Below are 18,555 nucleotides of genomic sequence, written 5' to 3'. Positions count from 1 at the left end.
CGCACAAGCACACCCAAACGCACACAGACGCCTCACATAAAAACACCTACCTAGAGAGACCCGCACACAGAGAGACATACAAACGCACCAACAAACGAACACCCTCACACACACACACACACCACGCGCACACGGACACGCGCAAGCACATGCGCCATCGCACGCACCACATGAAGTCGCGAACGCACGCGCACATGCACACGCACACACGCACACACACACACTCACACTTGCGCACACGCACTCAAAACGGCACACTCACACGCGCACGCACAGACACACGCAAACCCGCCGCGCACTCGCCCACGCACACTCAGACGCACATATAAACACATAAAATCTCATGCACACGAACACACGCACAAGGGCACACACGCAGACGCAAACGAACACGCACTCTCACACTCACACTCACAAGCAAAGGTACACGCAGTCGTAGACGACCACAAACATGCACACAATTACACATAAACACATGCACACATACACACATAGGCACGCACACGCACATGCAGACGCACATGCACATGCACTTGCACACGCACCCCCACAAATATAGTGACACACACGCATATGCACACGCGCATTCACACGTAGCTCACAGGCTCATGCACACGCACAAATGCACACGGGCACACACGCAGACTCAAACGAACACGCATTCTCACACTCACACTCACAAGCACAGGCACACGCACTTGCAGACGTCAACAAACTTACACACATTTACACATAAACACATGCAAACAGACGCACATAGGCGCGCACACGCACAAACAGACGCATACACATATGCACACCGTTACACACATTCACAAGCACGCGCACACGCTCACACAAACAAAAACACACAGACACACACACATGCACCTGCACACGCGCAAGCACACGCAGATTGCACATTCACAAGCATACGCACACGCTCACGCACACACAAACACACAAACACACACAAACACACACAAACACACACACACACACACACACACACGGGCACACCTATATGCATACGCATATGCACACGCTAACGCATACGCTCACCCCCCCCCCACACACACACACACACACACACACACGCACACATATAGTGACACACACGCATATACACACGCTCACGCACACGTACCTCACACGCAATCACAGACGCGCACGCACGCACAAAACTGCACACACACTCTCACACACAGACACACACACATGCGCCTACAAACGCAAGCAAGCACATGCACACTCTCACGCACACGCACACGATAACGCACAAACACACACGTACACTCACAATAACAACCACACTCACGCGCACACGCACAGTCACACGCGCACACACACGCATATGCACAAGCACACAGACACACACGCACACGCACACACACACACACTCGCACACGCATACACACACCTACACCTACAGTGAAGACCTTTCTCAAGGTTTTGTAGGTTATGAATATTTAACAGAAAGGAATAGCGCAAACTGCATTGGAAACTACTGAATTGATGAATATATCGAGGGATCTCACTCGTTGACTGTTTTCCATTTTCTGCAGTTCTCTAGAGCTCTTTCGAGAGTTTACATTGTATTTTATAAAAGCTTGTTTAAAGTTTATTATCAAATAACAAAAATTATTATTTTTTTATTATTGATGCGAAATATGGCGCAGTTTGTTTTCAGTAAGCCGCAAAATTGATGTGATGACAAACAGTTAGCGATAATGAAAGTGCAAAATATATGCTACTCGGATATATTCTGCTTCCCCCCTGTTTTGTTTCTCCCCACTTACAATTTATTTGATATGGTATAGCACGTTACTATGCAAGAGAACGTGCGTTTGAAGGCGTAACAGTAATATGCTGAATAAGCTGGGTCTGGGTGCAAAACATATTAGATCCAGTTACTCGCTGGCTGCACAAGGATAAGTTTTTTTGCACATTACCCACGACCTGGCCATCAGCCTATTTTTTGATGATTTTGCTTTCACTTCACCAGTCTCTAAAAACATTGAAGGCCTAATTGGTTGCATAATCAAACTAAACACAAGCTGTTGAGTTTTCAACTGCTTGCCCATCTAAATATGAGAGGAGACAACTAACAAAACGAAATGAACAAAGCAAGCGTAATGTTATGTACTAATCTATATCATTCCATTACCATAGTTTGTGTTGAAGAGTTCTTGAGCACCAATCTTTCGTTTTGAAACATTCTGAGATAGACAAACACCAGAAGATCGCCCGTAGTTTTTACTAGAAAGTAGCACGGCACATATCCGGAACTAAAACCAACGACAACAACGAATTTTTCGCTTTTTAGCCAGAAATATTCAACAGAATCAGTAATTGTACTTTTCAAATATAATAATTACGTAAAAGAAAACAAAATGAGGCCAAACAGAAAAATTTTAGCCGCAGCATAAAACTTGAAACAAGGAGGTTCGGTAATGCACCGTTGCATATTATGTGACATCACTCATACCTCCAAGTTTGATTGAATTGTCTGTAATCAAATGATGAAGCGAAAGAGAGAGAGAGAGAGAGAGAGAGAGAGAGAGAGAAAGAGAGAGACAGGGAAGAGAGAGAGAGAAGAGAGAGAGAGAGAGCAAGAGAGAGAGAGAAAAAAAAAAGAGAGAGAGAGAGAGAGAGAGAGAGAGAGAGAGCTACCCGGGTCGAATGTCCTCCCTAAAATCCTCCAATTTTGATGTAAGAGTGGGGGGTAATTTGTCTATGGGGGGGTAAATTGATTTAGGAGTGTGGGGGTAATTTGTTCAGAGGGGGTAAAATGATGTAAGAGTTGGGATGCAATGGGAGAACTTTTGAGGAATTACCCCCATGACTAAAATTGCCATAAAAGAGTGGGCTGCAATGAGCTGCAATGGGAGGACTTTTCAGGAATTACCCCCCATGACTGAAATTGCCATGTAAGAGTGGGCTGCAATGGGCTGCAATGGGTGGACTTTTCAGGAATTACCCCCATGACTGAAATTGCCATGTAAGAGTGGGCTGCAATGGGCTGCAATGGGAGGACTTTTGAGGAATTACCCCCCATGACTGAAATTGCCATGTAAGAGTGGGCTGCAATGGGCTGCAATGGGAGGATTTTGCAGGAATTACCCCCCATGACTGAAATTGCCATGTAAAAGTGGGCTGCAATGGGCTGCAATGGGAGAACTTTTCAGGAATTACCCCCTTGACTGAAATTGCCATGTAAGAGTGGGCTGCAATGGGCTGCAATGGGAGGACTTTTCAGGAATTACCACCCATGACTAACATTGCCATGTAAGAGTGGGCCGCAATGGGCTGCAATGGGAGGAATTTTCAGGATTTACCCCCCCATGACTGAAATTGCCATGTAAGAGTGGGCTGCAATGGGCTGCAATGGGAGGACTTTTCAGGAATTACCCCCCATGACTGAAATTGCCATGTAAGAGTGGGCTGCAATGGGCTGCAATGGGAGGATTTTTCAGGAATTACCCCCCATGACTGAAATTGCCATGTAAGAGTGGGCTGCAATGGGCTGCAATGGGAGGATTTTTCAGGAATAACCCCCCATGACTGAAATTGCCATGTAAGAGTGGGCTGCAATGGGCTTCAATGGGAGGATTTTTCAGGTAAAATGATGTAAGAATTGGGCTGCCAAGGGGGGTAAAATGGTGTAAGAGTGAGGGGGTAATTTGCGCAGAGGGGGTAAAATGAGGTAAGAGTTGGGCTGCCAAGGGGGGTAAAATGATGTAAGAGTGAGGGGGTAATTTGTGCAGAGAGGGTAAAATGATGTAAGAGTTGGGCTGCCAAGTGGGGTAAAATGGTGTAAGAGTGAGGGGGTAATTTGTTCAGAGGGAGTAAAATGATGTAAGAATTGGGCTGCCAAGGGGGGTAAAACGGTGTAAGAGTGAGGGGGTAATTTGTGCAGAGGGGGTAAAATGATGTAAGAATTGGGCTGCCAAGGGGGTAAAATGGTGTAAGAGTGAGGGGGTAATTTGTCCAGAGGGGGTAAAATGATGTAAGAGTTGGGCTGCCAAGGGGGGGGGGGGTAAAATGGTGTAAGAGTGAGGGGGTAATTTGTGCAGAGGGGGTAAAATGATGTAAGAGTTGGGCTGCCAAGGGGGTAAAATGGTGTAAGAGTGAGGGGGTAATTTGTTCAGAGGGGGTAAAATGATGTAAGAATTGGGCTGCCAAGGGGGGTAAAACGGTGTAAGAGTGAGGGGGTAATTTGTGCAGAGGGGGTAAAACGATGTAAGAATTGGGCTGCCAAGGGGGTAAAATGGTGTAAGAGTGAGGGGTAATTTGTCCAGAGGGGGTAAAATGATGTAAGAATTGGGCTGCCAAGGGGGTAAAATGGTGTAGGAGTGAGGGGGTAATTTGTCCACAGGGGGTAAAATGAGGTAAGAGTTGGGCTGCCAAGGGGGGTAAAATGGTGTAAGAGTGAGGGGGTAATTTGTCCAGAGGGGGTAAAATGAGGTAAGAGTTGGTCTGCCAAGGGGGGTAAAATGGTGTAAGCGTGAGGGGGTAATTTGTCCAGAGGGGTAAAATGAGGTGAGAGTTGGGCTGCAAAGGGGGTAAAATGACGCAAGAGTGGGGCTGCAATGGGAGGATTTTTTAGGAAAATGCAGCTCAAAACTCTTACGTCTTTTTGGGCTGCTTTGGGCTTCCAAGGGGGGTAAAATGGTGTAAGAGTGAGGGGGTAAAAGACAAATTAACCCCCCACTCTTACATCTTTTTGGTCTGCCAAGGGGGGTAAAATGGTGTAAGAGTGAGGGGGTAAAAGACAAGTTACCCCCAACTCTTGCATCGTTTTACGCCCCTTGGCAGACCAAAAAAATTGTAAGAGTGGGTGGTTATTTTGTCTTTTACCCCCTCACTCTTACACCATTTTACCCCCCTTGGAAGCCCAATGCAGCCCAAAAAGACGTAAGAGTTTTGAGCTGCATTTTCCGAAAAAGTCCTCCCATTGCAGCCCCACTCTTACATCATTTTGGGCGGATAAATTCAACCCGGGTAGAAAAAGAGAGAGAAAGAGAGAGAAAAAAGAGAGAAAGAGAGAGAGATAGAAAGATAAAGTGTGTGTGTGTGTGTGAGAGAGAGAGAAAGAGAAAGAGCACCTAAATAATGCCTCATTTTGAAGGTCTTTGAAACTTGCAAATAATGAAGCTACGAGATAAGTCAAGCAAAAAATGAAACAGCAAAAAAACTTTAATAACGGCCAGAGCCAAAAAATGATATTACTTTTTAATTTATGCAGTAACTTTCAAAACTACTTTCAGATTTAGTAGTTTTAAAAACCCAGTGGTGAAATTATATCGTCATATAGAACCTGTTTATAACAAATTCAGTTTTCCTTCACTAGAAAGCAGATGGGAATATTCCTTAAAGGGATAAGGCCGCAAGTAGACCAAACAAATTAAAATGGGGAACACCATTGAAACTCCATTGAAAAATTGAATCCAAATACATCCAAAAATCAGAAAATCATTCTTTTTTAATGGACACCATAATAGATTCAAATATCGCTCCCCAGGAAACCAAAATGGCCTGCCACTAGTAAGACTAGCTCATAAGGGAAAAAATAACAACAAAGTTTACAAAAACACAGCATTGAACCGGTTAGAAACCCCTTCATACTAACTGATGAAACTATATATTCCATTGCTAAATGAACAGGTCCAAAAATATTATTTTTATTCTTTTGAGAGTTACAAATCTTCGAGATTTTTTGCATTTATTTGGCTGTTTATGTTTTTAATTTTTTGTTTATGACATGACTTTCCGGAGCTCTATTTTTTCGGTTGAAAATGGTTGACAAGATTGCTTAAATTTTAGACAATGGATTCAGCAAATGGGATCCAAAACTTGCCTAAGCAAAGAAAAAAAAACGTTTTTGTGGAAAGTTAAATTGTTTCAAGAAAGAAAAAAGAAAATGTAGAGAAAAATGAGCAAAATGCAATCCATGTTATTTTGTTCGTCAAGTTCATTCTTAGTTTCTTTTTCAAGCGCATTAAGTATCGGCTCTATCTTATCAAATTTTAAAAGCCAATCGACCCTGAAATCAAATTGTAGCAAAATTTGTAAGCGTTGATAGGTTTATTTTTAAAAAATGCTGTATTACAGACATCAACTTCTGCAGATGAGCTCAGAAACTCAACTGTACTATCAATTAACGAAAAATTTTGTCTAGTTTCCATGAACACCTATTTTTTTTATTTCCTTAGATGATACAACTATATAGATTGTCACAAGTAACGAATTTCTTTTGCAATTAAGAGAGGATAATTATGCAGCTATCGAAGCAGCCTGGAATTTTTTTCTTTTTATGGACGGGGCTGTATTTAGACTGCATTTTGTCTTCCTCGTGGAAACACTTCATTCCTTGTAGTTTTTCTCCAAAACAATATTATTTTCTTCTTGCTTGGAGAAATCTGAATCATGATCTACTGTTTTGAGCATGCTTACGTGTCATCTTTTTTGAGAAGTTGTCAGAATTTTTCAATGGATGCTCTTTCGGTTGAAAATAATCGTTGCGGTTAGAAATTGTTGACGGTTAAGAAGTTGAGTGCTTTTTTGGGGAAACTAAATTGAGAAATACAAAATCTATACCAAATTTTTTGTTAGACAATTTTTTCTCCGGAGATTTTGCTTCTTACTTCTGAATAGTTACAAATAAACAAAATTGAAAACTGCCTGCCTTAAGAGGAAAAAATGTATAGATGGTTATCTTGCGTATTTTTTTGCAACGTTTTTGTGCATTCGGTCGGTTAAGGAATTATTTATTTTCACAATCAATTTAAGATAATTTTCCGTTATAATGTTGCATTATCATCATTCTAAAAGCTGAGTTCAAAAGAATTAATCTTGTTAATGCTCAGAATTAAGCTTCTTAATAATCAAAGTTAGCTCGTTTACGATCAGAATTTATTTCATTAATGAACAAAATTTAGCTGGTTAATGATCAGCATTTAGCTCGGTAATGATAAGAATTTAGCTTAATCAGACATAAGGCATACATTGACAAGGAAGCTCGTTCATGTAGACGGACTTTAAAATGGCGCTCGTCCATGTAATCAAAAACGCACTTACCCCCCGTGCATTTTTATTTGTCTGATCATTAACGCACACTTTAACCTGGGCAGTCTCAATGCACGATTTTTTTGAGATGTTTTTCAAATTCCTAGGAAAATTGCAGAAATTTTTAGATTGTTAATGTGTTTTGTGTTGAAATAATTGGCGAGACGATATCATGAAACCACTGGACACACGTTAATTGAAATAATTTTTTTACATTTCAAGTACAATTTGCTCAGACTTTTCTGTTATATTTTTCTTTTCTAAAAACTGAAACAAGAAAAACTAAAAACTCACTGCTTTGAGAGGAAAAGTTGTTTTGATGTTCAATTTGCGTATTTTTTGCTACGTTTTTGTGTATTCGGTTGGTTAATGATTTATACATTTTGTTATTCAACCTGAGATAATTTTCCGACATAATATTGTATTATCATCATCCTAATAGCTGTGCACAAAAGAGTTAATCTCCTTAATGATCAGAATTAGCTCGTTGATGATCAGAGTTTAGCTCGTTAATGACTAGATTTTACTTCATCATTGAACACAATTTAGATCGTTAATGATTAAAATTCAGCTCGGCAATGATCAGAATTTAGCTCGTTAGTCATCAAACTTAAGGCATACTTTGACTAGGAAGGTCGTTCATGTAGGAAGACTTTAATATGGCGCTTGTCCATGTATTCAAAAACAAACTTAACCCCCGTGCGTTTTTGAGTGTCTGATCATTAACGCACACTTTGACCTGGGCAGTCTCATTGCACAATTTTGGGAGATTTTTGAAAGTCCTAGGAAGATTACAGAAATTTTTAGATTGTGAAAGTGTTTTGTGTTGAAAAAATTAGCAAGACGTTATCTTGAAACCACTGGACACACTGAATTTGTATCAAATCTCTGACATTTCCGATGCAATTTGCTAAGAAACTTCTGTCATAGTTCACTTTCCTGAAAATTGAAAGCAATATCTGGCAGTGATATAGAAATATAGTAAAAGTTTGAAAGCATGGATTCAAAAGGATGCCATAGAAACGCTATTTTGTACTATTTAGACTGAAATTGGCTCCGCGGCAACATCAGAGGACGAGGAGTACTTCTCGGCTGATGAAAATGACGAAGCTGAAGATTTGAATGGATTTAAAGCACTGCCTCGGACAACGAAAAAGATGACAAAGGAAGCACAAGAACTAGGTTTGCTGAAACCCAACCCAAAACTTGACACTGGGCGAAAAATACTACTCTCACATGTATATTCTAGCCATAAGATAAAACGTAGTTTCAAACAGATGTCAATTTTGTTGATTGGAGAGACTGGAGTTGGAAAAAGTAGCACTGCGAATCATCTCTTTAATCTCAAGCAGCCTGATGGTTCCTTCATCGAAATTGCAAAGACAAGCGATTGCGAGTCAATGACAAGAAGCACTTGTGAGTATCTGCTCAAGGCTACGTCTGATGACTACCAAGTGAAAGACTTGCTTTTGGGATTGGTAGACTCACCCGGGTTCAATGACACAAGTGGAACCAGACAAGATGCTTGCAATTTTTATTCAATCAAGACGTTTTATGCTCAGCATCCTAATCTTAACGGATGTTTCCCAAACTTGATTCTAATCTCAGTCAATGCAAGTGACAACCGAACCAGGGGCCCAAATTCGGCTCTGTCAAAAACCTTAAAGCTGCTTAGTAAACTGGGTTTTGTCGACAAATCTCACCCGAACGTTGTGGGGGTTATAACACACGCTGTTCATCTTGGATCAAAACCTAGAAAATTTAGACAAGAGTTCGAAAGGTTGACGTGCTTACTGCAGACCGCAATTTTCGAATATCTGCAAGTTGTGGCTCCCGTGGTTGCCATCGAAAATGATGTAAAAGGCGAAGAACTGGATGCTGATGGTGAGTGGACGTTACTAGCTGATGGAACCAAACAGCCACTCAATTTGTTCAAAACTTGCACAGAGTTGCTGGAAAAGTCAAAAGATCCATTTGGCCAAATTGTTTTTTCCGAATGCTTCAAAAAATGCTCCGAACCCGAGAATGGATTTCAAATTGAAGCGAAAAATGCTACAAATGATCAACTCTCCAGAAAAGAAGAAGAGTTCCACGAGTATTACAAGTCGGCCATCGAAGGGGGCATCGAGAATGAAATGGTGTCCAGAGCAAAAATTTTCATAGAGCAGCAAAATTTAGACGAAACAAATAAAAAACTTGTAAGGAAAACTGCCGGCGATATGATTTCTGCGGGATTTAATTTGGAATCTGTTCAGAAAATGTCAATTGACGCGCTCAGTTTCCTGATTGAACGCGTGGACGAAAGCAATGTTGTGAAAGATTTCATGCTGTATCTTGGTGTGCAGGACAAACAGCCAGTAGATGTGTGTGACTCGGCAATTCGGGTCATTGGACAAGGATATAACATTATGAGTGGAAAAACCGTTACTTCAGCAATTTTCTCTTTTGGAAAACGCAACACAAAAAGTGGGCTTTTGGTTCCAGAAACGGCTGGTTTTGCCCGTGCAAATGAAACATTCGAATTCTTAGAGTTTTTTGAAGACAGAACGGAAATGCAGAAAGCTCTCGCGCAAGCGTTGAACATTAATTTTCATATAGATTCCGAAACTGCTGGTCAATTTCAGGGATCAGGGGGCTATAACAGAATAAAGGGATCCAAGTCAGAGAACAGTCAAACTGAAATTTCTTTTCTCTTCGAGCAACGTCTATTCGAACTGAACCTGACAAGCCTTGACGAGCTAAAAGTTTCGGAAGGATTTCTCAACGATACCATGGACCTCCCTGATGACTTTAACATTAGAGATGATAAGAACAGGTTGAAATACGAATTATTTTTTCAAACATGGGGTCATTTTTTGGTTACCCGCGCTTATGGCGGGGGCTCAGTGGAGCTGAAAATAAGCAAAAAAAGCAAAATGTTTGGCAAAGTCAATTACAACAATCTGAAAGTAGAAATCCTCTCCGCTTTATCAGTTCAGCACATGGACAGTGAATTGAACAAAAGCAAGGAAATTCTCAGTAGGAGTACCAGTTTATGGAAGGGCGGGGATGCTTCACTTCACGACAAAAACAATTTCATCAATGAAGACGCCATGAGCAAGTGGAAAGTTTCTCTGATGAACAACCCTGTCATGCTCGAACATTCACTGAGCCTTATGCCTATTTCAGAGATTGTCAAAAGGGTAGATAGAGCTAAATTCATTGGTTGCACTCAAGCCTTAAAAAGTTTTCTAGGCGGCGAGTTTAAAGTGAAGGAAAACGAAGATCGCGCAGAAAAGGATCGGCAGAAAAGAAAAGCTGATTTGAAATTGAAACAAGAAAATGACGCTCTCACACGTGCCGAAGCTGCACAAAGCAGTCAACCTGCGAGCGGTGAATGGTGTTTCCCGCCCACGTCTGTAGTAGACTTGTGCTCCCAGAAGGGGGACAAAAGAGTTTTGACACAAATGAAAGACCTCAAAATTGGGGATCTGGTGAAGACTGTCTCTGATGGCAAAGTTGTCTATCAAAAAGTGATCACATTTTTACATCGCGACTTGGATGTAGAAGCAGATTTTGTCAAAATTACTTTCGATAATGGAAGTGAACTGACGGTGACTGGCAACCACCTTCTACTGACTCAAAGAGGGAACTGTGACGTCATCACAAGTAAACCAGCATGTGAAGTGGAAGTGGGAGATGGAGAGGTGATGAGTGGAGAAGGAGAGAGAGTGAGAGTGGTGAGAGTGGAGTCAGAGAGACACAAGGGAATATTCTGTCCATTAACTGAGAGTGGAACTATTGTGGTAGATGGTATACTATGCAGCTGTTATGCTTCTGTTAGGAACTTCAACTTTGGACTGTTCCAAATCAGTGGACACAAGGTGAGACGGATGATTCGCTAATTACGCGAATTCATGCTAAATGTTCTCAATTGAATTCGAATCACAAACAGAGATTTTTTAAACTATATTAAGTTGAATATTTGTTACAGCACAAGCAATGGACGAAATATAAAATGGCCTCCCGGGTCGAGGTGTCACCGCCATTCAACGCCAAATTATGTAAGATAAGCGGTTAATGCGGATATTTTTGTAAGATAAGCGGTGAATGCGGTGAAATTACATAAATCAGGCGGTGAATGCGGTGAAAAAAACTTTATCGGCTGGTAGCGCTGAAATTACATAATTTAACCGCTGAATTTAGCGGTGAAATTACATAAATTCACCGCTTCGAAAAAAAGTGTCCAAATTATGTAAGATAAGCGGTGATTGCGGTGAAATTACATAAATTCTCCGCTCAACTTAGTGGTGAACTTACATAAATCCACCGCTTAGAAAAAATTGTTAAAGATGTTTGAGATCAGCAAAGAATGCGGTGAAACTAATGGTGAGTGTGGGAAGAATTGTTAGATTTGCCTTCCCACTGAAACTACCCCTTAATCTTACATCTTTTTGACACTTTTTCTAAGCGGCGAATTTATGTAATTTCACCACTAGAGTAAGCGGTGAACTTACGAAAATTCACCACATTTCACCGCTAAAATATGTAATTTCACCGCTAAAAATTGCAAATCTTACAAAAATTCACCGCGCATGTTTTGCAGAAAGTAGAGTGAATTCGATTTATATTCAAACAAAAAATAATAGAAATTAGTGCGAGATGGCGCAGTGGAAGAAGAAGTGGATGACATGCAGGAGGTGAGAGGTTCGGACCCTTGTAAGAGCGGTGAAATTACATATTTTAGCGGTGAATTGTGGTGAAATTTTGTAAGATCACCGCTTAGTCTAGCGGTGAACTTACATAATTTCACCGCATTCGCCGCATTTCACCGCCAAATTATGTACGAAATTTGCGGTGAAAAAACTAACTTTTCACCGCTTATCTTACATATTTTTGCATTTTTTTCTCGACCCGGGCTTGATTACCATAAAGATATAATTTAAGAAATGTCTACTTGACCAATTGGGAATAACTTTAAGCTGTGCTTTTATTTAGCTGGCTCATTTGGCCGTGTCTCCCTTGCGCCTTTGGCGAAATCTGATGAAATGGGAGAGTGGAGAGAAAATGGAAAAGTATGTGAAGTGGCTCCAGAATCTGAAGGTTTCACAGACAGTTACTTTCTAATGGTACTCGTATTACGTAGGCTAATAACAATAAGTAGACTAATTTGTACATACCGGCTGACCTATATTGTGTATTACACTACTACTTGCTTTTATAAATTATAATTCTCAAAAAGCCACAAAATTCAATGATACTTCAACTTTGCAACTGATTCTTTCACTCATAAGTAGTATGGAAATGACAGAAACTTTCGGTTTTTGATCTCTTTTTGGCATAAACTTATGACGATATACCTTTGTTATGGTTGCTCTCACAGTCGGTTTTGCCGATGAAAGATTTACATCAACCAACACGTCCGTTGCAGAGGTTCAAAATCTGTCCGCTATAATTGATTTTGCAGTTTGCTGTTGTAACTGTATATCCACTTACAATAGCATTACAATTTCGGTTTAGCGCTACTTGCTCATCTTAATTCTTTCATTAGCAAAAAGGCTTGAGTTTGCTTTAGATCAAACCACACGGGATCTCTTTATGTATACCAGTTCAATCCAGTAGGGAAACAAATCGAAGACAAAGATATAAATCTAAGACCTATTTGTGCAAAAAAAATTAAATTTAGGCTAAAAGGGGTTTCGGTCTGGGGTTGTACCAATCTACTTGCAGCTCAAGTAAATCGTAGATACAGGACACATTAACAAAAAATTTCCTGCTCAAGCATAGTTTTCAAAACAAGACACCGTAAAAATGTACTGCTCAAGAAATTTTAAAATGAGAGACCCTGTAACACGCTTTTTTATCCCTGAAAACAGTTTAGTTTTAGAATCATTTGTGGAGATATACAAGGAAAGCCGTTTACAGGGATAGCAGTTATTTTTTCCCAAAATTCACTAAAATTAATGATACTTCAAATTTTAGATGTTTCGTTAACTCATAAGTAGAATGAAAATGATCTGTTTTTGGGTTTTTGATTTTTTGGCATAAATTTTGGACGGCATACCATTTTAAAGGCTGTTCTCACAATCTGTTGTGGCGATGGGAGCTATATACCAAACCGTCTTTTGCAGAGGCTCATAATCTTTCAGCAGTTTTTGCTTTTGCAGTTCGCTGTTGTAAATCTATTTCCACTAGGTTCTTACAGTTGTTAACTGTTTCGGTTTATCAATATTGGCTAATTTTGGTTTTTTCATTAACAAATTGGCTTGGGTCTGCTGCAGAGCACAAAACATGGAATATTTTATCTATGCCAGTTCGATCCAATAGGGAACCAATTTGAAGATAAAGTTTAGGTCTGACGCTTGTTTATGCATAATTAATTAAATTTAAACATAAAACTGGTTTTGATTTTTGTACTGAAGAGTTGAAACACCAGAATATGAGTGTTGTATTAGTTGAACTTCAGCTCAAGTAGTTCTTAGATACGGGACACAAAAAATTACACTCCTCAGGAATATTTAAATTAAAAGACCCAGTAACACGCTATTCATTGCTCAAGACAGATTAATTTTGCAGTTTTTTTGACTTTTTACATGGATAGCTGTTAAATTTCATATCTCAAAAAAATTCAAAAGTCAATGGTACTTCATTTTTGCAAAAGATTTTTTACTCATAAACAGAGTGGAAATGACCGGAACTTTCGGTTTCTCATCTCTTTTTAGCATTAATTATGGATGGTATACCTTCATTATTGTTGCTCTCACAATTGGTTGTGACGATGAAAACTTCACACCAACCAACACTTCCGTTGGCGAGGTTCAAAATCGGTTCCTATTATTTGGTTTTGCGGTTCGCTTTTGCAACTGTATATCCAGTATGTTCCTACGGTTGCATAACAGATTCGGTGTATCAGTATTCGCTAATCTTAGTTCTTTCATAAGCAAAGGGGCTTGGGTTTGCTGTAGACCAAACAACACGGGATCTCTTTATGTACACCAGTTCAATCTGGTTGTGAAACAAATTGAAGACAAAGATATAAATGTAAGACCTGTTTACGCACAAAAAATGTGAATTTAAATCTAAAATGGGTTTCGATCTTTGAACTCAAGAGTTGAAAAACCAGAATCTGAGGATGTAACAATCTGTTTGCAGCACAAGTAACTCGTAGATACAGGAAACAGTAACAAGAAACTACTCCTGAGGAATAGTTTTCAATACAATACACAGGAAAAATTGTACTGCTCAAGAATTTTAAAATTAAAACAGCCAGTAACACGCTTTTTATCCCTCAAGACAATTAAATTTTGGATTTTTTTTGTTGAGTTATACAAATAGAGCCGTTTACAAGGTTATATGGGTTGCGTTCTTCGTACTCAAGAGTTGAAAAACCAGCAGCTGAGGGCTGTAACTATCTAATTGCAGCTCAAGTAACTCTTAGATACAGGACACAGTAACAAACAATTTACTGCTCAAGAATAGTTTTCAATACGAGTCACTGCTCAAGAAAACTGAAAAATACAGGACACAGTTTTTAATAAAAAATGTACTGCTCAAGAAATTTTAAGTAAAAGACCCAGTAACACGTTTTCTATCTCTTAAGACAGTTTTATTTTGCAATTTTTTGTTGAGTTATGCAAGGACAGCCATTTACACAGAGAGCTGTTATTTCGTTTTTTAAAGTCACCAATTTCAATGATATTTCAACTTTGCATATGGATCTTTGACTCGTAAGTAGAATGAAAATGAGGGGTTTTTGGGTATTTGATTTTTTGGCATAAAGTTTGGATGGTATGCCATTTTAAAACCTGCTCTCACAATCGGTTGTGGCGATGGAAGCTTTAAACCAATCCGTCCGTTTCAGAGGTTCAAAATCTGTCAGCAGTTTTTGTTTTTGCGGTTCACTGTTGTAACTGTATATCCACAATGTTCTCACAGTTAAATTACAGTTCCCATTTATCACTGTTCGCTAATCTTTAGCAAATTGGCTTAGTTTTGCTGCAGAACACAAAATATGGAATCGTTTATGTATGCCAGCTCAATCCAATAGGGAAGTAAATCGAAAGCAAAGGTTCAATTCTAAGACCTGTTTAAGCAAAGTTAATTAAACTTAAACTTAAAATGGGTTTTGATCTTTGTACTAAGGAGTTGAAAAACCAGAAGATGAGTGTTGTAGCAGTTGAATTTCAGCTCAAGTAATATTTAGATAAGGGACACAAAAAATTGCGATGCTCATGAATATTTAAATTAAAAGACCCAGTAATACGCTACTCATTGCTCAAGACAGATTAATTTTCAATTATTTAAGTTTTACATGGATAGCTGTTATTTTTTAAATCTCAAAAAAATTCCAAAGTCAATGGTACTTCAATTGGCATTAATTTTGGATGATATACATTCATTATGGTGGCTCTCACAATTGCTTGTTACAGTGAAAACTTTACACCAATCAACATTTCCGTTGCCGAGGTTCAAAATCGGTCCGTATTTCTTGCTTTTGCAGTTCGCTGTTGTAACTGTATGTCCACTATGTTCGGTGTATCACTATTCGATAAAATGGGTTTCGATCTTTGAAATAAAGAGTCGAAAAACCAGAATCTGGGGATGTAACAATCTGTTTGCAGCACAAGTAACTCGTAGATACAGGAAACAGTAACAAGAAACTACTCCTGAGGAATAGTTTTCAATACAATACACAGGAAAAATTGTACTGCTCAAGAATTTTAAAATTAAAACAGCCAGTAACACGCTTTTTATCCCTCAAGACAGTTTAATTTTGGAATTTTTTGTTGAGTTATACAAGGACAGCCGTTTACAAGGTTAGCAGTTATTTTTTTCTATAAGTCACCAAGGTCAATGATACTTCAACAATAAAAATGGGTCGTTGACTCATAAGTAGAATAAAAATGACTGGAGATTTTTGATTTTTTGGCATGATTTCTGGAAAATATACTATTTTGGAGGCTGCTGTCACAATCGGTTGTGACGATGGAAGCTCTGGACCAAACCATCCGTTTCAGAGTTTAAAAATCTGTCAGCAGTTTTTGTTTTTGCAGTTCGCTTTTGTAATTGTATATCCACTGTCCTTACAGTTGCATTACAGTTTCGGTTTAACAATATTCGCTAATTTTTGTTCGTTCTTTAGCGAAAGCGCTTGGGTTTTGCTGCAGATCACTTAACACGGGATTTTTTTTATGGATGCCAGTTCAATCTGGTAGGAAAACAAATTAAAACAAAGAAATAAGTCTACGACCAGTTTATGCAAAAATATTTAAACTTAAACCTAAATTTTGTTTCCATCTGTGTACTTGAAATATATAGCAGAAGCCAAAAGTTTTAGAGGTTTAAATGCAGCTAGAGTAATTCTTAGATAAAGGACACGGTAAACTTAAACGGTTCAAGAATATTTGAAGTAAAAGACAGATTAACACGCTATTTACAGCTCAAGGCACTTTATTTTGCATTTTTTTGTTGAGTTATACAAGGATTGCTCTTTACAGCACCTTTTGTTAGTAATTTTTATTGTTAGGTTGAAGTTTTAATCTTTTTTTCTCTTCTATACCCGTCAAAAATAACTGTAACTGTAATTGTAATTATATCTAAAAATATTATTAATACTTTTTTAATGTCTTCAACCGAGCAAACAAAATCACTTTCGTTCAATTTTCTGATTGATTCGCATTTGCAGGTTCGCCGACTGCTCAAATTCGCCAGGCTTTGTTAAAAAAGAACCCGACCGTGACACGAAAAGACTAAACTTGTGTTTGTCTAAGGAGCTTCTGATGATCAACAAACTCTTCTGCGCATGGTATGTTGGGCAAACAACTTTTTTTTGTTACCAGGCGAGAAGTCATTTAAAGTGACAGCGTCCAAACTGTTTAAGCCATAACTGACTGGTGTCATTGGTTTTGCATTTATTATTTGTTCAACAAGACACATTGTGTTTGAGAGACCATCGTCTTCAATTGGTCGGTTCTCAAACACTACATACAAAGCCTTCTCGTAACTTCAGACTAGTCGGTCACACATTTCTACAAAAAAGTGCTGCGGTTGGATTGTAGTCACATTTGATGCCTTTTTGAATAAAAAATATTTCTTCCTTGTTTTGTTGGTTCCCATAATGCGATCTGTCCCTTGAACTCTGCACCAACAAAGTCTGTCAAGTTGTCACTAATAACTTTCTCTTCGGTTTGATTCTTCGAGCAATGAACCGCAAATTCGAACTCAGACGACAATCATTGTCCAACTCTGGGTTCCTCCTCAAAAACAAGACTCGCGCTGTTAGAAAAAAGAAAAAACAACACACTTGCTTTTAATTTCTATGGGCAAATTAAACATTAAAAGGGCCCAAAAAGTCTACTGCAACGATTGAAAAAGATGTTGTAGCAACAAGCCTGTTACTAGGCTGCTCAGTCATCACTTAGGCTATTGTATTTGCTGTTTCTCTTTGGCATTCGTTAGATTTGTTCATTTTTGAACGCAAAGCGTTTCTTACGCCAATAATCCACAATTTATGTTGAACGAAGCTTCTCACGTTTTCAGTCTCCTGACGAAAAATGTTCTCGTGCTCTTTAGGTAAAAATTGTTTTCCAATGTAACAATAATGGATGCATAGTAGTTTCATTAAACTTCGTGTATTCTGCTTTGGCAAAAATAATTGCTTTTGGCCAATGAAAAGCAAAAACTGTAGAATCTTGAAATTTTCGGAGATTCGATTGGATCTTTGAGTGCTTTCTGCTTTTTAGCAAAACGTTTTTGCTGCAATTCTTAAAAGAGTTTCTTTTTTAAACATTTTTTATGCAATTTTGTTTCTTCTCAGCCATTCTATTCACAAATCAAATAAAATTGCTGTTGTTCTCATTGAATAAATTTCTTCCTTCCTTCAGCCTGCGTTATGAACCGGGATGCCAGTATGTTTTCTTCATCGTAGGCAAGTCTAGGTTAACTTTCTCAGGTCTTTCGTTATCTAATTGCTCCAACTAAGCGAACCCAGTAAACTACTGTCTTCTTTAGAGTTCTTCAACATTAATTGCTCGAAAGCCAATGTTGGCTGGATGTGAATACACATCACATAGTTCCGCTGTGCGACAATCGTTTTATCCAGTATATCAAACACTCGATTGGTCACAAACACTTGTTGTTTGCGGTTAGAACTATGTGTCCACTGCAATACTGCAACTGAGTCTACCAAAAAAGTCAGGTGTGTACCTTGATCTTGCGTTCTTTGACAATCTTATCTTTTAATCTCCTTGCCGTGCCCGCTCCTTGTATTTTCACACTACAGTCTCCAATTGCAACTTCTGAATCAGCTGAGAGCTGTATAGCTTGATAACGTATACAGACTACTGCCAAAATCGTGTCGTCAGATGCGTCACAAAACAAATGAATTTGAGCTTTGTCCTTCATTTTTGTTGCAGTATTATCTGCAGATGCCTTTTTCAGTTGCAAAACCAGTGCCTCCCTCAGCTTTAGGAATACTGCTTATTCAGCGGGAAATACATCGCTGTTCCAATAATGAAGATATTTAGTCCA

The 18,555-nt window shown here is 39.0% G+C and overlaps 1 protein-coding gene across 2 annotated transcripts in view; it reads left to right on the top strand.

The window, feature by feature from the left end:
* LOC142358119 (uncharacterized) overlaps nucleotides 1-12,332 on the top strand; it is a 58,652-nt gene extending 46,320 nt beyond the window's left edge. For both annotated transcript variants that reach the window (XM_075409583.1, XM_075409584.1), the window contains exons 2-3: nucleotides 8,091-10,910; nucleotides 12,025-12,332. In XM_075409583.1, coding sequence (XP_075265698.1) covers nucleotides 8,091-10,910; nucleotides 12,025-12,153 — 2,949 coding nt within the window. In that variant the 3' untranslated portion in view covers nucleotides 12,154-12,332. The remainder of the gene's footprint in view (nucleotides 1-8,090; nucleotides 10,911-12,024) is intronic.
* The last annotated feature ends 6,223 nt before the right edge of the window (nucleotides 12,333-18,555 follow it).

Source organism: Convolutriloba macropyga, unplaced genomic scaffold, assembly GCF_964194025.1.
Source record: "Convolutriloba macropyga unplaced genomic scaffold, txConMacr16.3 SCAFFOLD_656, whole genome shotgun sequence".
In the NCBI taxonomy this organism is placed as follows: domain Eukaryota; kingdom Metazoa; phylum Xenacoelomorpha; order Acoela; family Convolutidae; genus Convolutriloba; species Convolutriloba macropyga.
The sequence above is the reverse complement of the archived record's forward strand: the minus strand, read 5'-3'. Positions and strand labels throughout refer to the sequence as shown.